This window comes from Octopus bimaculoides, chromosome 8 (genome assembly GCF_046866305.1).
Source record: "Octopus bimaculoides isolate indiv1 chromosome 8, ASM4686630v1, whole genome shotgun sequence".
Classification (NCBI taxonomy): domain Eukaryota; kingdom Metazoa; phylum Mollusca; class Cephalopoda; order Octopoda; family Octopodidae; genus Octopus; species Octopus bimaculoides.
Genome location: NC_142935.1, coordinates 39,352,413 through 39,376,171, shown reverse-complemented (window position 1 = coordinate 39,376,171; position 23,759 = coordinate 39,352,413). Strand labels below are relative to the sequence as shown.

Here is a 23,759-nt window from a genome sequence, read left to right as displayed (position 1 = left end):
TTATTGTCATTTTACTTGTAACTACACCTTTTCTGTTTTAAAACTCCTAAAAAGTTATTTTGGGGTGGGTTTGGGGGGCTGGAACGGATTAATTATTATTTAGTTAGTTTCAATGGGGAAAATTGATTTGTAAAATGAGTAAATCGTAAACCGAGCTCGGTCATGGAACAAATTAAACTCATACTCCGAAGTATCACTATATTTAATAAGTGTCTGACACACAAACATCTTTATAATGTACTCTTGTCTTTTTGTATCTTGCACAGACCCGATCAATAAGCACAAGTACTCCACTGAAGCCTGATACAAAGAGTGAGCGCTTTCCATCTATACAGATTTCCAGTAAGCTTTTTTTTTGTTTTACATTTCTTCCTTTCTTTTACATACTGAAGCAACTTTACAATACCTATTGTTAATGGGCACACTCATGGCTGTGTGGTAAGAAGTTTGCTCCCCAACCACATGGTTCTGTCCTCAGTCCCTCTATGTGGAATCTTGGGTAAGTGTCTTCTACTATAGCCATGGGTCAACCAAAGACATGTGAGTAGATTTAGTAGATAGAAACTGAAGTAAGCTTTGTTGTGTGTGTGTGTGTATGTATGTATGTATGTATGTGTGTGTGTATGCCTTTGTGTTGTGCTTGTTCCCCCACCACTGTCTGACAACTGGTGTTGATTTGTTTATGTCTTTGTAACTTAGCAGCCCAGCAAAAGAGACCAATAAAATAAATAACAAGCTTAGAAAAAAAAAGTACTGGAATCAATTTTTTTTGACTGAACCCTACAAGATGGTGCCCCAGCATGGCCACAGTCGAATGACTGAAACAAGTAAAGAAAATAAAAGAATGATTCTTGAGATTTTGAATCCCATGGTTTTGAGCTTAAACTTGTGATTTTGTTATTTTCATCATCGTAATCAGCATCGTTTGAGGTGGACATTAAATGACGATGATGAAAATAACAAAATCACAAGTTTAAGCTCAGCTTGAAACCCTTATATATACAAGGTGGTATCAAGAAGTTCCCAGACTAGTCATGTTTAATGAAACGTAACTCATTTACTAAAGTTTTAATATCATCTCTTTCAAAATAGTCCCCTTGTGCAGCAATACACCAGTGCCAGTGTTCCTACCACTTTTAGAATCTGGCCAAGAACTTGTTTTCTGTAAGCAAGTCAAGCACCTTCTGTGATTCGCTCTTGATCTTGACAACATTACTAAAACAGCAACCGTTGAGCTGCATTTTCATTTTGGGAAGAGACAGAAGTCTGCAGATGCTAAATCTGGTGAATAGGGTCAGTGTGGAAGCAATACCATGTTCTTCTTGGTGAGAAACTCATGAGTGAGGAGAGCTTGGTGACAGGGTGCATTGTCGTCATGAAGAATCCAATTCTTTGCAGACATTAGGATTGCCTGCACAGACCTATACAACAGACCAACAACATCAGCAATGTTAACATTATTTACATTATTTACATTTGTCAGATATTTGTCCTCATCTTGTTTGTTGTTAACCCTGATATACCCTCCAGCCTTCGTCAGGTGTCTTGGGGAAATTTCGAACCTGGGTTCTCATTCCTAACGATGTTACTATTATTATTATTATTAATCAGGTCGCTGCCGTGAATTGAACTCGGAACCTTGGGGTTAGTAGCTCGCGCTCTTAACCACTATGCCATATGCCCATGGGCAATTATGGGGTGAATTTTAAGGCTTATAAATCTATTATTTTTCTATCCTTCCTCAATACCGGTTCCCATATGCTATTCATATCTGCGCTCGGTCTGCTTAGGAGGTTGTTGTGTCCTAGCATATGTGCTGCTTCTTTTAGTTTTCGTATTTTCCAGTGTTGTTCCCTGTCTATTATTTTAACTTCATCCCACAGGGGGAGGTGGTTTCCATTTTTCCATACATGATCAGCTATACCCGATTTATCAATATCTCCTCGTGTCACAGCTTTGCGATGTTCTTCTACCCTTATTTTGAGGGGACGACATGTTTCGCCTTTGTATAATCTACCACAGCTGCATGGGATGGAGTACACGCAGTTTTTGGTCATATTCTCTTCTGTTGGTGGTTTTACCCGAAGGAGATATTTGCGAAGTGTTGTATTGCTCTTGAATACTGCCCTGATGTCATATGGGCCGCATATCTTTTGTATCTTTTCGGAGAGGCCTTTCACATTGGGTAGACAGACTGTAGACAGTTTAGTGGTTTCATCCTCTCTTTTCTTCATAATTGGAGTAGATAGTATGTTCTTGGGGTAGTTGTTTCTTAATAGATTGTTACTGAGCTTGATCATTTCTTCGTGGTGGGTATCACGGTCGCTACTTATATATTCTTTGCTCGGTGTTTAAGGCACTGAGCAATTCCTCTCTTTACACTGTATGGATGGTGGGAATTGAAGTTAAGGTATCGTCCAGTGAAGGTTGGCTTGCGATATACGGATGTCCTGAATCCATACTCGGTGCGTGTTATTAATACGTCCAGGAATGCCAGCTGATTGTTCAGTTCCTTTTCCATGGTGAACTGTATGGATGGATTTATTGAGTTCACATGATCTAACAGCACTTGGACATCTTGCTGGTGGGGCCAGAGAATAAAGGTGTCATCAATGTATCGCAGCCATAGGGTTGGTTTTAGTGGTGTTGATCCTAAAGCCAAATTCTCGAAGTATTCCATGTATATATCGGCTATTATCGGTGATAATGGCGAACCCATAGCTAAACCCTCTTCTTGTCGATATATATCAGTGTCCATACTGAAGTAGGTAGTTTCTACACAGAAAGTCAACATTTCCATCAAGTTTGTTATTGGTATACTAGTGCGTTCTTTTAGATGGGTGTCTGTCACTAGTTTTTCTTGAATCACCAATAGTGCTTCACCAGTTGGGACTTTGGTGAATAGACTTATCACATCTAGGCTCACCATCTGGTCGGATTCAATGGGGGTATCCTTGATCAATTCTGTGAAGTGGGTGGAATTCTTCACGTATGATGTTGACTTTCCTGCTAATGGACTGATTATATCCACCAAGAAGCGGCTCAGTGGATGACATGCTGAACCTCTACAGCTCACTATAGGTCTTAGTGGAATACCTTCCTTGTGAATCTTAGGGAGACCGTACATGTGTGGTAGTTTACTGTAGTGTTGAGTCAGCTGTCTGTACTTCATTGGTGTGAAGTGATCCTTGTTCTTGATCAAGATCTGTGACAACTTCCTCTCTGTTTTCAGAGTTGGGTCTTTCTTTACTCTACTGTAGCTACCATCACTTATAAGACTTGCCAATTTTTCGGAGTAGTCAGACTTGTTCATCACCACTGTAGCATTTCCCTTGTCCGCTGGGAGAACTATGATGGAATTGTCTCCTTGTAGCCTTTTGATAGCCAACTTTTCTTCCTTAGTGATGTTTGGTTTGGGAAGTTTCGCTTTCTCCAGTACCTGTCTCACCTTCCACCTTAGTTCATCTCCCTGAGCTTTCGGTATCTTTACCGCTATCACTTCGCAAATATCTCCTTCGGGTAAAACCACCAACAGAAGAGAATATGACCAAAAACTGCGTGTACTCCATCCCATGCAGCTGTGGTAGATTATACAAAGGCGAAACATGTCGTCCCCTCAAAATAAGGGTAGAAGAACATCGCAAAGCTGTGACACGAGGAGATATTGATAAATCGGGTATAGCTGATCATGTATGGAAAAATGGAAACCACCTCCCCCTGTGGGATGAAGTTAAAATAATAGACAGGGAACAACACTGGAAAATACGAAAACTAAAAGAAGCAGCACATATGCTAGGACACAACAACCTCCTAAGCAGACCGAGCGCAGATATGAATAGCATATGGGAACCGGTATTGAGGAAGGATAGAAAAATAATAGATTTATAAGCCTTAAAATTCACCCCATAATTGGCCACGGGCATATGGCATAGTGGTTAAGAGCGCGGGCTACTAATCCCAAGGTTCCGAGTTCGATTCACTGCAGCGACCTGATTAATAATAGTAATAATAATAGTAACATCGTTAGGAATGAGAACCCAGGTTCGAAATTTCCCCAAGACACCTGACGAAGGCTGGAGGGTATATCAGCCGAAACGTTGTGTTAACAACAAACAAGATGAGGACAAATATCCGACAAATGTAAATAATTCCTCATCTCTTAAATATAGAACTGTATTATCAGCAATGTTGTTGATCATCCTCCAATGATCCTCATGCAGTAGCTGGTGAGTTTTCTCCACATTTCCAGGGATGGCACTTATGGCTGGTCTTCCAGGTCATTCATTATCTTCCAGGCTTGTTCTTCCACTTATGAAGTACCTGTTCCACTCAAAACATTGCATACGACTCATTGCCTCATCACCATAAGCTTGCCAAAGCATGCTCAAAGTCTTTGTAGCAGACTTCCCAAGTTTAATGTAAAATTTCACATTGGCCCTTTGTTTCAGCTTCCTGTCCATGACAAAAAGCACATAGTACAGTATACATGTGACCACAAAAACACAAATTTCACAAGTTTGGAAGTAAACACAGTGATGTCACTCGAGACACTGCCTCATGAAGGTCACTGCTAGCTCTCATCCTGCACACAACCATGTGCTGTCATCTGTTGGTGCACTACAGAACTAGTCAGGGAACTTTTTGACACCACGTTGTAAATGATATAGTGATAGCAGTAGTGTTTTATTTTGGTACATTTTAGTTGGTTCTGTTGAAAATTCCTTATGTTTACTGCATTTCATGTGTGTCATTCCTTTAAGATTATGCCAGTAGCCTCAACCTAGAAGACATCTCCTCAGCAGAATCTGTGACAGGTGATGACTGTCTTGGAGTAGAAGAGGAAGACGACGAGGATGACGATGAAGACGAAGAAGAATGTGAAGAGGAAGAGGAGGAAGACGACGACGAAGAAGAGGAAGAGGAAGAGGATGTAGAAGAATATTCAGCTCTTGACATAGCAGAAGAGAAGCAAGCTGACGGTAAGTAAAGGTGTTCCTTTAATCGTATTTTTCTTCCTTTTTCTATGCTTTTTTTTCTCCTTATTTGTTTAATGTTCGTTTTTCCTAGACTAGCATGGGCTTGAAAGAGGATTTATTCAAGGTAGGATTTTACATTACAGCTGCATCCTCTTCCTGTTACCAACCCTTAAACTGTTTTTCAAATAAAGGATATCATTACTCTACAGGTCCTCACACTGCATACATATTGTTTTATGAGAGAGTGTATTTGTTTGTCTTATGTACATCTGTGTACATGTTACCATTTATAATACTGGTATCAGTGTGACTGTACTTCTTCGCAACTGAAGTTGATTTTGTACCTTAGTAAGAAACCTTTATTATTTATGTGTGGCTGCCACATAAAAGCAGCCATGCAGTGTCATATAAAAGTTTCTGTGCGGCACCACATAAAATCACCTGTGCAGCACCATGCGAAAGTGCCTGTGTGGTGCCATGTAAAAGCACTCAGCACACTCTGAAGTGGTTGGCATTAGGAAGGGCATTCAGCCATAGAAACCATGCCAAATCAGACTGGTGTCTGGTGCAGCTTCCCAGCTTGCTAGCTCTGGTCAATCTGTCCAACTCATGCTAACATGGACAACAGGCATTAAATAAAGATGATGACATTCATTTCTGTAACTTATATCTTCATAGATGTCTTCAATTTTTGTTTTTAATTTCTTTTCCCTAATTTTATTACAGCAGCAACAACTGAAGAGTCTTCAAAATCTGCTCAGAAATTACCAACTGCTGCAAATCCTCCCTATGTAGTTGGTGTTGCTGACAAGCTTGGTGCATCGTCCCCCTTTTTGGCAACTACATCAACCAAGGTGAATCAGTTTACAACAACACAAATGACCAAATCTCCACCTTTAGCCAATACTAACAAGCCACAGTCACAAATATTCAAGCCCCCAGAACAATCTTCAACTCTTGGAAGTCTTCTTGCCACCCCCAAATCATCTGAGGAATCAACTAGCAAGGGCTTATTTGGCAATAGCACAGCAACATTTTCATTCTCTGGTTCAAAGTTTAATACCAGTTCAGCTAATGATCCCTCAAAGCCACTTGCTCCAACTTCAAAACACTCAATATTTTCATTTTCTCAAGAGAATACTGGAATTGGCACTGCAGTTGCTGCTACAGATACTAAAAATGCTCAGAATATTTTTTCATTTGTTCCTTCTACAGTTGGCACCACCACTACTTCTACTGCTACTAATGAAATAGTTGCACCAAATACGTCCATTCCAAATGCAGCTGCAACCACTAAGTTGAAGCCGATACCTACATCACAGTGTTTGAACAATTTACAGATGTTTAACGAAAACCCCTTGCAAGCTCCAACAGAGGGTTTCTCTTTTGGTGTAACCTCTACTGGAATTGAATCTACAGGTACAAGCTTGCCGCAACAACAGTCCCCTCAGACAACAACCTCCACTGCAGCTGTTTCTCCTGCTGCAGGTTTATTTACAATGCCCACCACATCGATTTTCAAGTCGTTCCCTCCTGCTGGCAGTACCACATCTGAGGTTACTACTGACAAACAAAATGCAGTAATGCCTTCGGCAACTGAGGTAGTTTCTGCTGCACCTACTGCAGTAGCTACAGCACCAGCTGCACAAGCAGTACCTGCAACAACATCATTAACTTCAAATGAAGTGCCTGTGTTCTCCGCCTTGAATAACCTTCCAAAGCTGACTTCACTGAAAACTGAAGAGTCTTTGACTTTCCCGCCACCTTCAGGATTGACTGCAAAAAGTGCAACTCTCTCTCCAGCTTTGTCCTCACTAACTTCACCAGTGGCTAATGTAGTTATCTCTGATCCGACAACACTTGCTGCTTCATCTCCTACCACTCCTATTATGACAACCACCACTACTAATACTATTTCATTTACAGTTCCTTCTATTGCAACTGCTGCTCCTACTACTACTTTCTCAGCTCTTGCTTCCACATCTATAACTGTTCCAACAGCAGCTACTTCTACTACAATTACTGCTGCTCCTACTCCTCCTAGTACTTTGTTCGGTGCCTCGTCTGCTTCTACGACAGCTACAGCACCATCTACGTTTTCCGTGTCAACCACAACTGCCTTTGCAGCTACCACAACTAATATGTTCACAATGTGTTTTAACACTCCAGCCAGTACCAGTAATCCCACCTCAGGTGTTGCTGTCTCAACAGTCTCAGGAAACATGCCCTCTGGGAGCACTGCCAGTATTTTTGCCAACGTTGCCAATACACTTTTTGGTTTACCTGTACAGACAACAAACACTTCAACGCCATCAACTGTTGCTGAACCATTCAAATCACCAACTACTCAAACTTCTAACCTGTTCACCCAAAGCACATTTCCTACATCATCCACGAGTAACCCCTTACCCAAAGGACTGTTTTGTCAAGACTCTAGCAGCAGCAGCAGCACTGGACTATTTGGTCAAGTTGCTAGCTTACCTGCAAATACAGCAATTGGTGGCTCTAGTAGTATTGATGATTCAAATGCCAGCAACACTGGAGCTGCCTTCAGTACAGCCAAGACACTGTTCTCTCAGTCTAAAACTGGGTCTGTGTTTGGGCAGGCTTCAGCATCTCCTGCAGCTTCTACCAAGGCTACAGGTCTTTTTGGGCAGACGAGCACAACTCCAATGACTGCATTTAATCAGTCAGTTTTTGGTTCAACAGACAAGTACGTATACCTGCATATTCTTGGACTTTATCATCATCGTTGTCATTTTTTATGTTTTGTTGTTTTTCTTCCTATTTTGCCCAAACCACATAGGGTAAACTGGCTTGTAATTCAATTCAACCTGTGTATGTATGTATGTATGTCTGTTGATGTTGTTTAACCCAAGGTCAACTCTGATTGAGCAAATGTACAATCAAAATGACCTGACCAATTTTTTCTCTCAAATGTAGTATAACTTGGATTACATTAGCCACTACGACCATTTTGTTTGTTCTTTCTGTGACAATAGGGTTTGATTTTAGAGAGATTTAGCTATTGTTTCTTGCATGTTGGGCTACAACATATAGGCTCGCTCACCAACTGGAATATGCTATTTTATTAATGCAATTTGTAAACATCATTATTTACAGCTTTCTAATGGGATAATCACTGATTCACAATATACCTGATGGGTGTGACTGACACAAAAGTTTCTGACACATTTGACATTGTTCAAAGAACACTGATTGTTTTGTCAATATATAACAAAAGATTATAAGCATGCACACATGAATATATTAACCCTTTAGTGATGCTTATTTATCCACATTGTTTTTTTAACTAATCCTGCATTTTCTTGTAGTTTTGAGATTTCAGTGGTGTCATTATTTACTTTTAAAATGACACTATAGTATAGATGTGAGTGGTCAGATTTGGCTGGTTTGAACATCAAACAGTTTGTGTTTGGACTGAATATGGTCAGTTTAAATGCTAAAGGGTTAATTATATTTTTCACAAGGAAAAGTGCTAGTGGTGGCTTTGAAGTTTTAGATTAGTTGCTTTTGTCTTAGACTGGGACAAAACTTTAAAGTTATTGTCTTCTTTTTCTTTGTGAAAAACAAAAAAAGCATAAGGTATTGAATGATTCTTCAATTAATGTTTGTTTTTGCATGGCTGTGTGGTTAGGAAGCTTGCTTTCCAACTGTGGTCTTAGGTTCAGTCCCACTGTACAGCATCTTGAACAAGTGTCTTCTACTATATCCTTGGGCTGATGAAAGTCTTATGAGTGGACTTGGTAGGCAGATACTAAGATAAACCTGTTATATGTGTATACTTATGTTTCAACAGCTCTTGTATCTACTTGAGTATACAAAAAAATTGTTCACCAGCAGAAATCTGCACCAAAGAGACTCTACAGAAAGCAATGATACAGAAATAAACAGCACATCAAGATATCAACTTATCCTTAGACTTGAGACCCAACTTGAATGCTTGCAACATGCTGAAAGCATCCCAGACCATATTCTGGTGTTAAACTTGCTCTGTTTAGTTTAGTACCATCATCTGGTCCTTGCATTCCTTTAGCATTTCACACTTTTTCACAAGCATTTGGGCCAGGTCTCTGGAGGACAGCTTCTTTCCTTTGTTAAACTAGTCTCAGGGTCCCTGAAAGAAGTCACAAGCACTATCCTGCCTCCCCTATATATATATATATATATAGGCACAGGAGTGGCAGTGTGGTAAGTAGCTTGCTTACCAACCACATGGTTCTGGGTTCATTCCCGCTGCGTAGCACCTTGGGCAAATGTCTTGTACTATAGCCTCGGGCCGACCAAAGCCTTGTGAGTGGATTTGGTAGACGGAAACTGAAAGAAGCCTGTCATATATATGTATATATATATGTGTGTGTGTGTGTGTGTGTATGTTTGTGTCTGTGTCTGTGTTTGTCCCCCCAACATCGCTTGACAACCGATGGTGGTGTATTTACGTCCCTGTAACTTAGTGGTTCGGCAAAAGAAATCGATAGAGTAAGTAGTAGGCTTCCAAAGAATAAGTCCTGGGGTCGATTTGCTAGACTAAAAAGGCGGTGCTCCAGCATGGCTGCAGTCAAATGACTGAAACAAATAAAAGAGTATATGTATATATAAAAGCTATTGGTAGCTCTTGGTTTATCAATCTCCAGGATAAAAAAGTAAGCATTTATGTCTCCAGTTTAGGACTTTGTGAAAAATTTACAAACACAGGATCATGTTGTACAGGAGTAACATTTAAAACATTGTTACACAGAAGTACTTAGAGTTGCTTTGGTTTTAATTTTTTTTTCCTTTTTTTTTCCATTTAATATTATATTTTAAATCTCTTACAGTACCTTCAAAACAAATGCATTTGTACAATCAGCAGCTTCAACAGCATCTGTTTTTGGACAGGCTCCTTCCAGGTAAGTTGATATTTTTAAAATTTACCATTTTGATTAACAATGTCGTTATCATCATCATCATATCCATATTTAATGCTGTTATCGCTTAAACAGGTTTGCAAATATGGTATATCAGTGTTTGCATCAAGGTTGACTTTGCTTTTCATTCTTTCGGGGTCGATAAAATAAGTACCAGCTGAGTACTGGGGTTGATGTAATTGACTTAGCCCTTTCCCCCCGAAATTGCTGGCCTTATACCAAAATTTGAAACCTGTGTAGTATATCTGTGTCCTTTACAATCCTACATCACTTGTCTGTGAGATCTAGTGTCACACTCAGATAGAGTACTATCTTATGCTATGTAGTTACTTGACCTGCAAGAAATAGTAGTCAATTGTCTCTCAAAATCAGGTTCTATTGTATCAAAAAACAAAAGGATGCATTGGATAATCTAGGGTGGTCACGGCTTGTATACCTTTGATCATAAGTGTTTTGATAAGAGTTGACCTGATCTTTTATGTAGTCAGGAGTGCTGCTCTTCCACTTAATTAAAAGAGAGCCCTACTATGCAGCTATCATTTAGATGACAGACTATCTGCTGCCTCTCCTTTCTCAAATTAGTGCCTGTGTCTTATATTCATCATCTTCATTTAACGTCCTCCTTCCATCCTGGCATGAATTGGACAGTTTGACAGGAACTGGCCAGGCAGAAGCCATCACCACGCTTCTGTGTCTATTTTGGCACAGTTTTTACAGCTGGATGCCTGTCTTAACACCAACCACCCCGCTGAATGGGCTGAACTATATTATTTCCATCAAAATCTTAGCTGTTAATTTATACTGTTTATATTCTTGTGAGTTAACTCTCATCGTAATTATGGAAGTGAAATGTGATATTTCACTATATTAGGCATCATCTTTTAACATCCTTTGTGCATGCTGGCATGGGCTGGACAGTGTGACCAGAGCTGGCAAGCTGACGGTGGGCTGCACCAGACTCCAGGCTAATTTGGCATGGTTTCTACGACTGGATGTTCCAAACATCAACCACTTTACAGAGTATGCTGGATGCTTTTATGTGGCACTGCATGGATGTTTTATGTAGGGCTACTGCATGAACGTTTTTATGTACCATGATGATGATGATGAGTCCTTATCTGCTTTACAACTAAGGTATTCTTTTTATTCCACTGGTCTTCATTGAGTTACAGCATATGTTATGTACACTAGTCGTAAACATGATCTCACTTTACCCCCAAAATGTCATACAAAGACAAATGTAAATGAATCTTCACTTCTGCACACACATTTCAGGCATCCATACAATTTCTACCAATTTCCCTCACAAAGATTGCTCAGCATGTTGCTATAGAAGACATATTCCTAAGATTCCATACTATGGGATAGAAACCTAAAAACCACGTGCTTATGTAGTGAGCATTACCACACAGCCATGTTTATGCCTATCATTTATGTTTAAAATCTTAGCCATTTATTATGTATATACTGTTTTGAAGGTGATGCCCTAGCACGGCTGCAGTCCAGTGACCGAAACAAATAAAAGATACAAGATATATATATATATATATATATATATATATATATGTCTTCTTCTATTTTTTTCAATCATTTGACTGTGGCCATGCTGGAGCACTGCCTTGAAGTGATTTCTGTCAAACAGTTCAACCCCATGACTTACTTTTTAAGCCTAGTACTTATTCTATCGGTCTCTTTGCTGAACCACTAAGTTACAGGAACGTAAACACACCAACACAAGTTGTCAAGCAACGATGGAGAGACACATACACATGTATGACAAGCTTATTCAATTTCTGTCTACCAAATCCACTCACAAGGCTTAGGTCAGCCCATGGCTGTAGTAGAAGACGCCCAAGGTGCCACATAGTGGGACTGAACCTGGAACCATATGGTTGGGAAGCAAGCTTCTTACCACACAGCCACGTAGAAAATAAAATAAAACTTAAGGTGGTTTTAGCATTTAAACCGGCCACATCCAGTCCAAATATTCTACCTGTTTTATGTTCAAACCAGCCAGATCCAGCCTCTCAAAACTACAAGATAATGCATGATTAATTCAAAACAATGTGAATAAACAAGCATTGCATTTGACAGAGTAATCTAAATGCTTAAGGGTTAATTTCACCACATTTTATGTGTTTCATTATCGTCATCATCATTTAATGTCCATTGTCTGTGTTGGCATGGGTTGGGTGATTTGACCAGAGCTGGCAAACTGGGCTCCAGTCTGATTTGACATGGTTTCTACAGCTGTATGCCTTTCCTAACACCAACCATTTTACAGAGTGTGCTCGGTGCTTTTACATGGTACTACACAGGCACTTTTACATGACACCACATGGGTGCTTTTATGTGGCCCTGTGCAAGCACTTTCACATGGCACTGACACAGCGCTCTTGCAAGTCTATCTTTACCACGAGGGGACTGGTTTAATGCTTTTACTGTGGAGATCGGATTTTGAGCACAGCAAGGCACTAGGCATCTCCATTCTTTGTCATCTCGCCTGAACGGTTCAGCATTCTTTCTAAGGTCATTCTTTAGTGCTTCATCCCATTATTGGTTATATAATGCAAATTATACAACCTGCACCCACTGTCAAATCATCAAATAATTAAATAGATTATAAACAAATTTGTTTTCTTTTCTTTTCTAAATATACCCTGTGTTTGAAATCTGAAATTGAAATTGAACCGAATCCGACGACTGGCACCTATGCCAACCTCTCCTTCATTGGACACTAAACTCTGCTCAAGTGAAATTGTAATTGAACCATACTCAATGACTGGCACCGTACCAATGGAGCACTAACAGCACTGTTGAGCCTGTTCATTGTCAGAGCAGCTGTCTGGCTTCCGTGCTAGTGGCCCGTAAATAGCACCATTTGAGCATAATCATTACCAGCGTTGCCTTCTAGCACTTGTGCTGGTGGCACGTTAGAAAATCATTCGAGCAAGGTCATTGCCAGTGCCACTGGACTGACTCCCGTGCCAGTGGCACGTAAAAGCACCTACTACACTCTCTGAGTGGTTGACGTTAGGAAGGGCATCCAGCTGTAGAAACTCTGCCAGATCAGATTGGAGCCTGGTGCAGCCTTTTGGCTTGCCAGTCCTCAGTCAAATCGTCCAACTCATGCTAGCATGGAAGGCGGACGTTAAAAGGATGATGATGATGATGACGATGTAATACTAAGGCCCAAATTTAATAAAGGATAAAATGATAATATATGAAAGGAAATAGACATGGAGTTCTTAATTGGTTATTTGTCAAGAAATTTATGATTTAACTTGTACTGTATGAATATATTAATATGTATGTATATCTTCTGTGCATTTGTAATTTCCAGTTCGTCAGTCTTTGGTCAACCTGCAACTACTGGCAGCAACAGTGTTAGTACTGGCAGCATATTTGGCAGCACCAACAACCAGTCGTCCACTGCATCAGCCTCACTTGGTGGCATGTCAGCAGGTCTGTTTTCATCTGGAGCATCCACACCCTTCTTCAGTGGTCTCGGTGGGAAGCCAAGTGAAGAGAATGCTAACCAGAACATCTTTGGCAATACTAGTCAAGTGTTCAATTCAGGAGCAACAACTCAGAATGCAGGTAAAATAAAAATAGGATGCCTTCAAGAACGGGTGTTGTGTTAACTCTTCATATTCTGTACAACACAAATTCACCCAACATTGCATGTATCTCTTAGTCTTATAAATTATATAATGTAAAAGCTGCAAAAAAGTTAGTGGGGAAAAACATTTCTTTTTTTTTTTTTTTTTTTTATCATGTTTGTGTGTCCATGTCTGTTACTAGACATTACTAATATCTCTTTATTGTTTTTTTAATGTACATGGGTTTTTTTCTACTTGTGTAGACTTCTAATAACATGGACAACATTATTTTTTTATCAAAAAGAACTATTTACATTTTAAAAAAATGAAGTCTTTTCTATAATACTGACAATTTTCTTGATAATCTAACCACAATTAAATACACTATAAGCATTTGAATAAAAAAAACATTTTCACGTATTTTCTCCTCAATTATTATAGAGCTAGTGGTTTGACTTCATCTTTTTATTGTCCGTGATTTTCATGCTGGAATAATATGTTAGGTAATATGTATATGACCAACCCTCTTGATCCTATGGCATCTCATATATGTATGAGAAATGCTACGATTTATGAAAGTGAGACATGTGGGCAATGAGGATGAAAGGATTGGAAAGAACAAGAACGAGAATTGTTCAGTGGATGAGAAGAATATTACTGAAAGAGGGGAAGTTAAAGAATTACAGAGAATAATGGAAATAGTCAGTGATGGGTGACATGATGGGAGAAATGAGATGAGATGATTGGGTCCTATGCTGAGGAAGGCTGAAATAAATGTAGAGGGAGGTAAAAGAGGAAAACCAAGACATGGCTAAAGAATAGTAGAAGAGGTAATGAGAGCAACGAAGTTGTAGAGGATAGGGCAAAAATAAGAGAAGACTGTCACAGGCCTTGAAAGGCTAACTTTTGCTTTAGCTTAGCAAAGGAAATGGCCTTAAAATGTTTTGGCTGTTGTACATACACAGAAGAAAAATTTTTTATAATTATTTTGTTTTGTTTCGCAAGGTTCTTGGTGACCCTGTCAGTGCAGGTGCCACTTAAAAAGTATCCAGTCCACACTGTAAAGTGGTTGGCATTTGGAAGGGCATCCAGCTATAAAAACCTTGCCAAAAACTGACCTCACCTATGCTTGTGCCATGTATAAAGCGCTGAGTGGTTGGTGTTAGGAAGGGCATCCAACTGTAAAAATCCTGCCAAAACAGTCACAGAAGTCTGGTGCAGGCTTCTACCTAACCAGCTCCTGTCAAACCGCCCCACCCATGCCAGCATGGAAGGCAGACATTAAATGATGATGATAGAAGACCCAGTAAAGAAAACAAAACAGTTTACAGACCTACTTAGAACAATCACAGGTACTATGTTTGGTGAACAGAAAGACACAATAATAGTGTACAAACAGTATATTACAGCCCATCATGGACCATTCTAGTTTTACTTGGGATCCAATTGCTCTACAACATAATGGTGTGCTATGCATCATAACAGAATGTACTCAATCTACTTCCTTTTAGCACATCTGCAATAAAGTAAAAACAACTAAAAAGCAATGACCACCTGGATATATTCGGTTGCTATAGCAAAGATTATAATCTTGTTGTCCCTGTCATTACATGAAAAACAGCATCCATTTATGAACATCAGTCACTTCATAGGCATTCAAGATTATGATATCCAGGTCATTGATTCTAGAGAATTGTGTCCCAAGTCTAAAACTTTCAAGAGAAAGGGTTATCTATGCATACAATAGCTTAGATTTGAATGTTATTATTTGTGTGTGTGTGTCTTGTGAAATTTATTGGAGTGATTGAGAAATGATGTCACTAAAGCTCTTCTCTTTGTATTTGCACACAGCTAACTTGTTTGGTTCCCAGGCAAGTGCATCAGGCTTCAAGAGCGTCTCTTTGGCTAGTTCTAAACTGAGCAGCACCTTTAGCTTTGGTTCATCAAACACTGGCAGCAGTGTGGCCAGTTCTGGCTTTAGTATCAGCCAACAACAGCAGGCAAATCAACCCCAGCAGCAAGGTAAGTAGCTCTATTTGGACATTGATAAAGGGTTGATGAATTAGAAGTGGTATCTTATAGCTGGATGAGGAGTGAGGGTGGTGGCAATGTAGACGTGCATCTGTGTGCGTGCATGCATGCATGCATGTCTATCTTTGTGTGTGCCTTGTTGCATAGTAGCTTGATTAGAGGTTGGATTTAAGGTTTCTTTTCATGTAAATAGATAAATAGCTCAGATGACAGTTGTCTGACTGTACATGTATTTGTGTGAAAAATGTTAATGTAATGCCTGTAAGAGTAACCTAGGTGTGTGTGTGTGTACATACACACACATGTGCAATCCGGTTGTTTTACGACAGTTTATCCAGTGATGTGTGTAAACTTGGTGGCCAATTGGCTGAGTTATTAGACTGTCAGACAGATTACTTTGCAGTTGTTGTTCTGACTCTCTAGTCTCTGAGTTCAAATCGCCAAAAAGTCAACTTTGCTTTTCTTGCTTTCAGGATCAATAAAATAATCAGTCCTGAATTGGCGTCGACTCTTCTTTCTCTCACTCTTTTATTGTCTGTCTGTCTTTCTCTGTTTTGGAGGAAATCAGTTGTGATCAGATCTGGAGAGGGATGGGCACTGCCAGTCCAAAATTGTCCAAGGCATGCCATATGTCATAATGGTACTTCTGTGACTCTAAACAAGGAATTGAAGGCCCAAGGCAAGGCACATGTCCATTGCAAGGGTATCAGTGAATTGTGAGATTAACCCTTTAACATTTAAACTGGCCACATCTAGCGAAAATATTCTACCTGTTTTAATTCATACTGGCGAAGTCTGCCCCTCCCCACTTACCCTATAGTATCATTCTAAAAACTAACGGTTATCTCCTAAAAATCAGAGGGCTATAAGACAATGCATGATTAATTCTAAAAATATGAATAAATAAGCATTACATTTGACAATAATTTGAATACTAAAGGGTTAAGGTCAAGCTGCTGCCTTAATGCAGAACAAATTTGGAGAGAACTTGTGGCCACCTTCAGTGGTGGTGGTTGTAGTTGGTAACAATAACAGCTTTACTAATGAGGAATAGATTGCACAGTGTAGTCCTAATTATTAAAAAAAATATAGAATGGTCATGATTATAACACCTCTGTCACAGGCTTACCTGACGAGTACTAACCTGGTGTTAAACAGCAATAAAAACAATCAATGGTATTGCTATGACCTGACAGAATTGTTAGCAAGTCGGATATAGCATTTCTGGTTCAAATTCAGCCGAAGTTAATTCTGCTTGTTTTTCCTGGGTCAATAAAATATATACTGGTTGAACACGGGTTAATGTTATCGACTTACTTCCTCCTCTAAAATTGCTGGGCTTGCGCCAGAATTTGAAATTCTTGTTATTACCATTAACACTATCACCATTACTATCATTATCCAGGTTTTATTTCCATGTCTGGAATTTCTTCTCTAAATTTTCTGCAGACACTGCTTGGAGTACTAAGTGTCATTCTTAAAGTCCTTTGGTATAGTTTGGAGAATTATAATAGGAGGGATTTGAGAACTAGGCCTTGATAATCACCTGCCAATCATCATCATCATCATCATCATCATCATCGTTTAACGTCCGCTTTCCATGCTAGCATGAGTTGGACGATTTGACTGAGGACTGGTGAAACCGGATGACAACACCAGGCTCCAATCTAATTTGGCAGAGTTTCTACAGCTGGATGCCCTTCCTAACGCCAACCACTCAGAGAGTGTAGTGGGTGCTTTTACGTGTCACCTGCACGAAAACGGCCACGCTCGAAATGGTGTCTTTTATGTGCCACCCGCACAAGAGCCAGTCCAGGGGCACTGGCAACGATCTCGCTTGAAAACCCTACAAAGTCCAGTCAGGCGGTACTGGCAACGGTCACGCTCAAGATGGTACATCTTATGTGCCACCCGCACAAGAGCCAGTCCAGGGGTACTGGCAACGATCTCACTTGGCTTGTCGGGTCTTCTCACGCACAGCACATTTCCAAAGGTCTCGGTCAGTAGTCATCGCCTCGGTGAGGCCCAATGTTCGAAGGTCTTGCCTCACCACCTCAGCCCAAGTCTTCCTGGGCCTACCTCTTCCACGGGTTCCCTCAACTGTTAGGGTGTGGCACTTTTTCACGCAGCTATCCTCATTCATTCTCACCACATGTCCAAACCAGCACAATCGTCTCTCTTGCACACCACAACTGATGCTTCTTATGTTCAGCTTTTCTCTCAAGATACTTACACTCTGACGGGTATGCACATTGACATTACACATCCAGCGGAGCATACTGGCTTCATTCCTTGCGAGCTTACGCATGTCCTCAGCAGTCACAGCCCATGTTTCACTGCCATGTAGCATGGCTGTTCGTACACAATCAGAACATTAAATTTTTCACTGACATTACCATTATTATCATCAATAGCAGTATAGCATTATCATCATCATTAGGATAGTGAATTGGCAGAATTGATAGAACGTTGCATAAAATGTTATGCGTCTATGTTTTAAGTTCAAATTTCACTCGTCAGATCTGCCTTTCATACTTCCTAGGTCAGTAAAATAAAGTATAAGTCAAGACTAGTGTCATTTGAATTGTGTAAAATTTCTGGCCTTGCATCTTATATTCAAAACAATTTTTGTTATCTTCAGTAGCAGCACCATCACCACGGTCTTTATCATCAAACTTAATCCTAGATCTCCGAAATAAATTTACTGACACATACAAGACTTGAGACATACTAAGATTTGTTTGTAACTTCTGTTTATCATTTCAGCCAGTGCCTTTGGTGGATCTCCAAGCTTCAGTTCATCAACATCTTTTGGTGGAGCTCCAGCTTTTGGAAATAAGCCTGCTTTTGGAGGAAGTGCTTCATTTACTGGCAGTACTTTTGGAAGCGGTGCTTCACAGCTATTTTCTTCTTCCTTCAACAGTGGCTCAGCAGGTGTTTTTGGACAGCAGTCTTCTAACGCCTCTCCAGGTTTTGCTAAGTAAGTACAGACCTTTATGTATGTAATTGTGTGTATTAGTGTGTATGTGTGTTTGTCATCATCATTTAATGTCTGCTTTCCTTTCTGGCATAAGTTAATGGTTTGACGAGAGCTGGTAAGTAAGAAGATTGCACCAAGCTCTGTCTGCTTTGGTGCATCGTTTCTACAGCTGGACACCCTTCCTAATATCAGCTACTTTGCAGAATGTTTGTGTGTGTGTGTATAAATCCCTTCCAAGTGGTGGTGTATTGTGAGGATGGATTTATGAGCAGCTGATCCCAGCCCTTAATGTTAATAAAATGCTCATCAGATTTTACATTGCTTCTGTTACTTAGTGTTGAGTTGTTCCTACCCTATGTGTAAAATCCATACCTGCTAAAGAGGTTCTGTCCTTTTTTTTAACACTTTACATCTATAATAGATACTGTCTCGAGATAAATATTGCAGTTTTGTGGCTTTCTACATTATCATCATCATCATCATCGTTTAACGTCCGCTTTCCATGCTAGCATGGGTTCCATGTTAAATAAGATATGCTGAATACTATCAGTCATATTCATTTTATCAACCTTGAAAGCACTGTAAAAGTTATGAGCACTGTCCCTTCCTTCTGACAAAGCAATGGAAAATATTGTACAGAGCATTTAGTCTAGTGCAGTACCATTTCTATTAACTTGTTGTCTTATCCCAGACCACTATTAAACAAATTTTTGTTCCATAATCATGTATAATTCATTTATTTATTTATTTGTATATTCAGTTTTGCACAGAGCAGCAGTCCAACGTTTGGCAGTTTAGCACAGACTTCTCCAGTCCAAGGTTTCAATGAAGCAGCTAATGCTCCGAATACTGGTTTCAGTGGATTTGGTTCAGGTTCTGCATTTGGAGGCGGAAGTACCGGAGGTAAAAGTTTTTATTTAACCCATTAGCATTCACATTACTCTGTCAGATATATGCCTTTTTATTCACATTGTTTTGAATTAATCATGCATTATCTTAGAGATTTTAATGATGTGATTGTTTATTTTTAGAATAACATTGTAGACAGGTGTGAGAGGCTAGGATCTAGCTGGTTTGAACACAAAACAAGTAGAAAATTTGGGCTGGATATGGCCTGTTTAAATGCTAAAAGATTAAGGCTTATAGTTTCCTCCCTGGGTTATTAACTGATGACACTAGCTCTAGACCTTCCATGTTCCTTGTCTGACTGAAAAGTCATCTCTACTCTATGTAGTCTCCATTTGTTCAAGGCAAGTATGTCCGTGAGGGTGAATAAAGACAGAATAAGTGTGATGGTGGAGAAACACTCATAAAGCAAAGGATTGGTAGTTGTGGAAGTAATAGAGGAAAGACAGTGATATGCTGTCTCTCAACCTGCTTGAAGTAGTACCCAAATGTTCTTTAACCCTTTAGTGTTATTCACATTGTTTTGAATTGCTCATTGCTTTAATATTTTGATGATGTGGTAGTTTATTTTTAGAATGATATTGTAGGGTAAGTGTGAGAGGCCAGATTTGACCAGTTTGAACATAAAACAGGTAGATTTTGATCAGATATAGCTGGTTTAAATGCTAAAGAATTAAATCACCCCTTTTTTAAAAAAAAAATACACACTCCCAGTGTGTTTCTTAACCCATTACCATTCAGATTACTCTAACGTAATACTTATCTTTTCACATTGTTTTGAATTAGTCCTGCATTATCTTGTATCTCTGAGATTTCAATCCTGCCTCTCACATTGTAGGATAGATATGAGAGGCTGGATCTGGCCAGTTTGAACATAAAATGAGAAGAATATTTGCATTGGATATGGCCAGTTTAAATACTAAAGGGTTAATATACTACTTTTGAAAACAAGGTTATATTCCTGAAAAGCCTTTAATTATAGATTTATTTATTCATTGCCAAATATGACTACCACCATAAAAAAATACTATTTAGTATCATCCATGCACCAACTGCAATAGAAACTTACTACACAAGCATGTCTGCATGGTAAGAAGTTTGCTTCCTGACCACATGGTTCTGGGTTCAGTCCCACTGTGTGAAACCTTGGGCAAGTGTCTTCTACTATAGCCTCAGACTGACCAAAGCCTTGTGAGTGGATTTGGTCAATGGAAACAGAAAGAAGCCCGTCACATATACGTATGTGTGTGTCTTTGTATTTAATCTTAAGTAGTTGCTTTCTAGAGGTTATACACTAGCTTGATTAGCTGCATAAAAAAAAAATACAGATGAAAAAATGTACTTCAAAGAATATGGTTTAACAGTAAGAGTTTATTCTGGAATAATTTACGAATGTATTACACACACACACACACACTTTTACTTTATTTTCATTTTCATTTTTCAACACTAATTTTTTTCTATTTTTTTGTTTTTAAGGTTTTGGTTCTGCACCAACATTTGGGTAAGTTATATTTGTTTTCAGTTAAAATCACTACGCCTAATCTGATGCTGTAAGCTGAGTTTTTAATCATCATTATTATCATCATCATCATTTAATGTCTGTTTTCCATGCTGGCATGGGTTGGATTTAATATCTATAATAATAAAAAGTAAAATTCTGTCTGACTTTCTGGGATCCCTGTATCTCAGTCTACATTTGCTTTACATAGACATACACCTTTTTGGAATCAGGATGATCCCGAGATTGAAAATCTGCCCTTCATTTGGTTCTTGAACATCCAGCATTGGGATCTAATTTAAAAGCATTTGGGTTGATATTTCTAGTTCTCAAATTAAGGTAGCAAACTGGCAGAATCATTAACATCCACTGAAATTGCTGGCCTTGTGCCAAAATTTGAAAGCAGTATTTTCAATAACCTATTATCCCTTCCATTCTTCATTTGTAAGACTCATAAAATCTTTTCTTTCTCTCTCACATATGCATATAAATTTACTCTTTGACTGGCTCTTGCATTTCAACTATGGCCATGCAGAGGCATGCAACACTTCACTACTTGTTGAACTGGCAAAGATGGACATGATTTGCATGATATCATTGGAGAATCTTAGAAGGTCTGTAATCATGAAATTAGTGCAAGTTTGGGGCGTGAGGTATTTAGATTGCATGTACAGAAGAAGGCTTGTGTGCGGTGTGAAGATTAGAGGGGAATGAAGGGGTATAACATCTGCATTGAAGCTGGTATTATTGGAGGTGATTGCAAGTGGGTAATTAATGTATAGACATCATAGTCATAGTCAATGCTGGTGTCATATAACTGGTACGTAAAAAGCACCCTTTGAACATTGGGCCTCACACAGGCAATGACAAGTGTCCAAAACCTTTGGTGATATGCTATGTTTGAGAAAACCTGTCAAGCCAAGTGAAATCGTAGTCGTGGTCGATGTTGGTGTCATGTAATTGGCACCCATGCCAGTGGCACGTAAAAGGTACCTGTTATACTATTGAAGTGGTTGGCATTAGGACGGGCATCCAGCCATAGAAATCATGCCAAATCAGATTGGAACCAGCTTGCCAATTTCAGTTAAACTGTCTAACCCATGCCATCATAGAAAGTAGACACTAAATGATGATGATGAAGGAAAAACGTGGGAGACAAAATCAAAAGTGTGGGACACTCCAGAATCAACAAGTTTTTATTAACTTTCATTGATAAGTATCATTTGTTACACTAACTTTCTATGAGAGGATAGGAAGTGTGGTGAATTTTAGTTCTTTGTTGGGTGACTTGGGAAAGGAAACTGTTTTACTTTATTAAGACTGCAAATGTTTGAACTTGCAGAAGACTCCACTGACTAACACCAACTTTTCTAGCAAGTAGGGGTTCAACACCATCTTCAATGCAGATAAATTATGAGAGAGGTCTTGAAATTCTCATGGTCACCAGTCTGGTTCATTGTGTAACCACAGTTGATGTGTGTAACATGTATTTACATGCATTATTTATACTACACTTATTAGTAATAATACCAAAATATTGAGAAACCCGCCCTTCCTTCCCACTGCTTATTTAGCTTAAAGTTACCTTTAGCTATAGTTATTACAGATAAGAGGACTGTGAGCCTCAGTGCTGGTGCCAAATGTAAGCACCAATCCATGTTGATCCAAGATAAAGTAAAAGATAATCTATATTGAAAATATGGACTGTGGTGATTCAGTATGTAAGTGTCTGGGGGTAGGCAGGATCATTGTTATGATGTGATTTGTGGACATTGCTAAATTTCCAATGATTCATTATAATATTGCTTATTTTATTTTTTCTTTATAGGCAATCTGCTTCTTTCACTGATTATCGATCCTGAATGGTTGGAAGCAAAGAAACCATTTAAAAGACTTAGTTTATCACCATTTTGCTGGTTCTTTGACAAAAGAAAATTCTTCCAGACAAACACATTCTTTTACATGTATATATATATATATATATATGTATGTATGTGTGTCTCTCTCTCATACCATTTAACATACCTGTCGTGTACTACCTACAGCCAAATCCTCCATCAGTCACATTTAAATTCCTGTGTCTAATTAGCTTTGTTATATTAAAATACCTTTTGCTTGGTTTTCCTTTCTTCTCTCAAACAGACCTTTATGATGATAATGACGGTGGTAGTGTTTGTGCTCTGGTGTTGTATAGGCAGTTGGATGAAGATGAGTAAAGAAACAGTTAAATGACAAAACAATGCAGGACAAAGAGATGGATTTCTCTCCATTTATTATTTCTAGGAATTGAATTGGACACATAACAGAACATTATGAACTGGTTTCTGCATTACCATTTTTTTTGTACTTTTGTTGTTGTTTTGTTGATTTATTTTGTACATAATTTTTTTCGTTTTAATTTGCTAAAAGCAGACTGAACAATCGAAAGATGTTTTTTTAAATAAATGATTGTATGTTGACATACAAACTTTCTTATGTTGACATAGCAAATTTCCAAGATTGTAAACATTGTTTTAACTTTCTCGTGTATATATGTTTGTATAGAGCAGAGCTCCACAACCTATTTTCATTTGCGGTACACTTATATTCTTTTCAAAATTCAGTGGCACACCTGAACTAAAAATATAACTAAAAGTATGGAGGGAAAAAATTATGTTCAGGTTTTACTGTGGCACACCAGTGTGCCAGGGTATACCGTTGTGGAGCACTGGTATAGAGCCAACAGATGGGATCCAGAGATTCTCAATATAGAAAACACTTTGTAGTGCTCAAATGATTTGAACTTACACTCTAATGTCTATGAGGAACCAAGTCTGCTGGGTAAACAGTGGCTAT

General features: G+C 39.0%; 1 protein-coding gene across 8 annotated transcripts in view; it reads left to right on the top strand.

The window, feature by feature from the left end:
• The window catches only part of LOC106883850 (uncharacterized), a 64,486-nt gene extending 41,056 nt beyond the window's left edge, over positions 1-23,430 (top strand). For 2 of the 8 annotated variants that reach the window (XR_016242851.1, XR_001411166.3), the window contains exons 19-29: positions 267-342; positions 4,761-4,979; positions 5,703-7,689; positions 9,815-9,886; positions 13,248-13,504; positions 15,358-15,528; positions 18,304-18,517; positions 19,278-19,420; positions 20,903-20,927; positions 21,460-21,538; positions 22,753-23,430. Coding sequence is in view for 6 of the 8 variants with exons in the window: in XM_014934990.3 (XP_014790476.2) it covers positions 267-342; positions 4,761-4,979; positions 5,703-7,689; positions 9,815-9,886; positions 13,248-13,504; positions 15,358-15,528; positions 18,304-18,517; positions 19,278-19,420; positions 20,903-20,927; positions 22,753-22,786 (3,198 nt within the window). In the remaining 2 variants the exon portion in view is untranslated. The remainder of the gene's footprint in view (positions 1-266; positions 343-4,760; positions 4,980-5,702; positions 7,690-9,814; positions 9,887-13,247; positions 13,505-15,357; positions 15,529-18,303; positions 18,518-19,277; positions 19,421-20,902; positions 20,928-21,459; positions 21,539-22,752) is intronic. The other 6 variants (XM_089356360.1, XM_052970044.2, XM_089356361.1 and 3 more) reach the window with 3 other exon arrangements.
• The last annotated feature ends 329 nt before the right edge of the window (positions 23,431-23,759 follow it).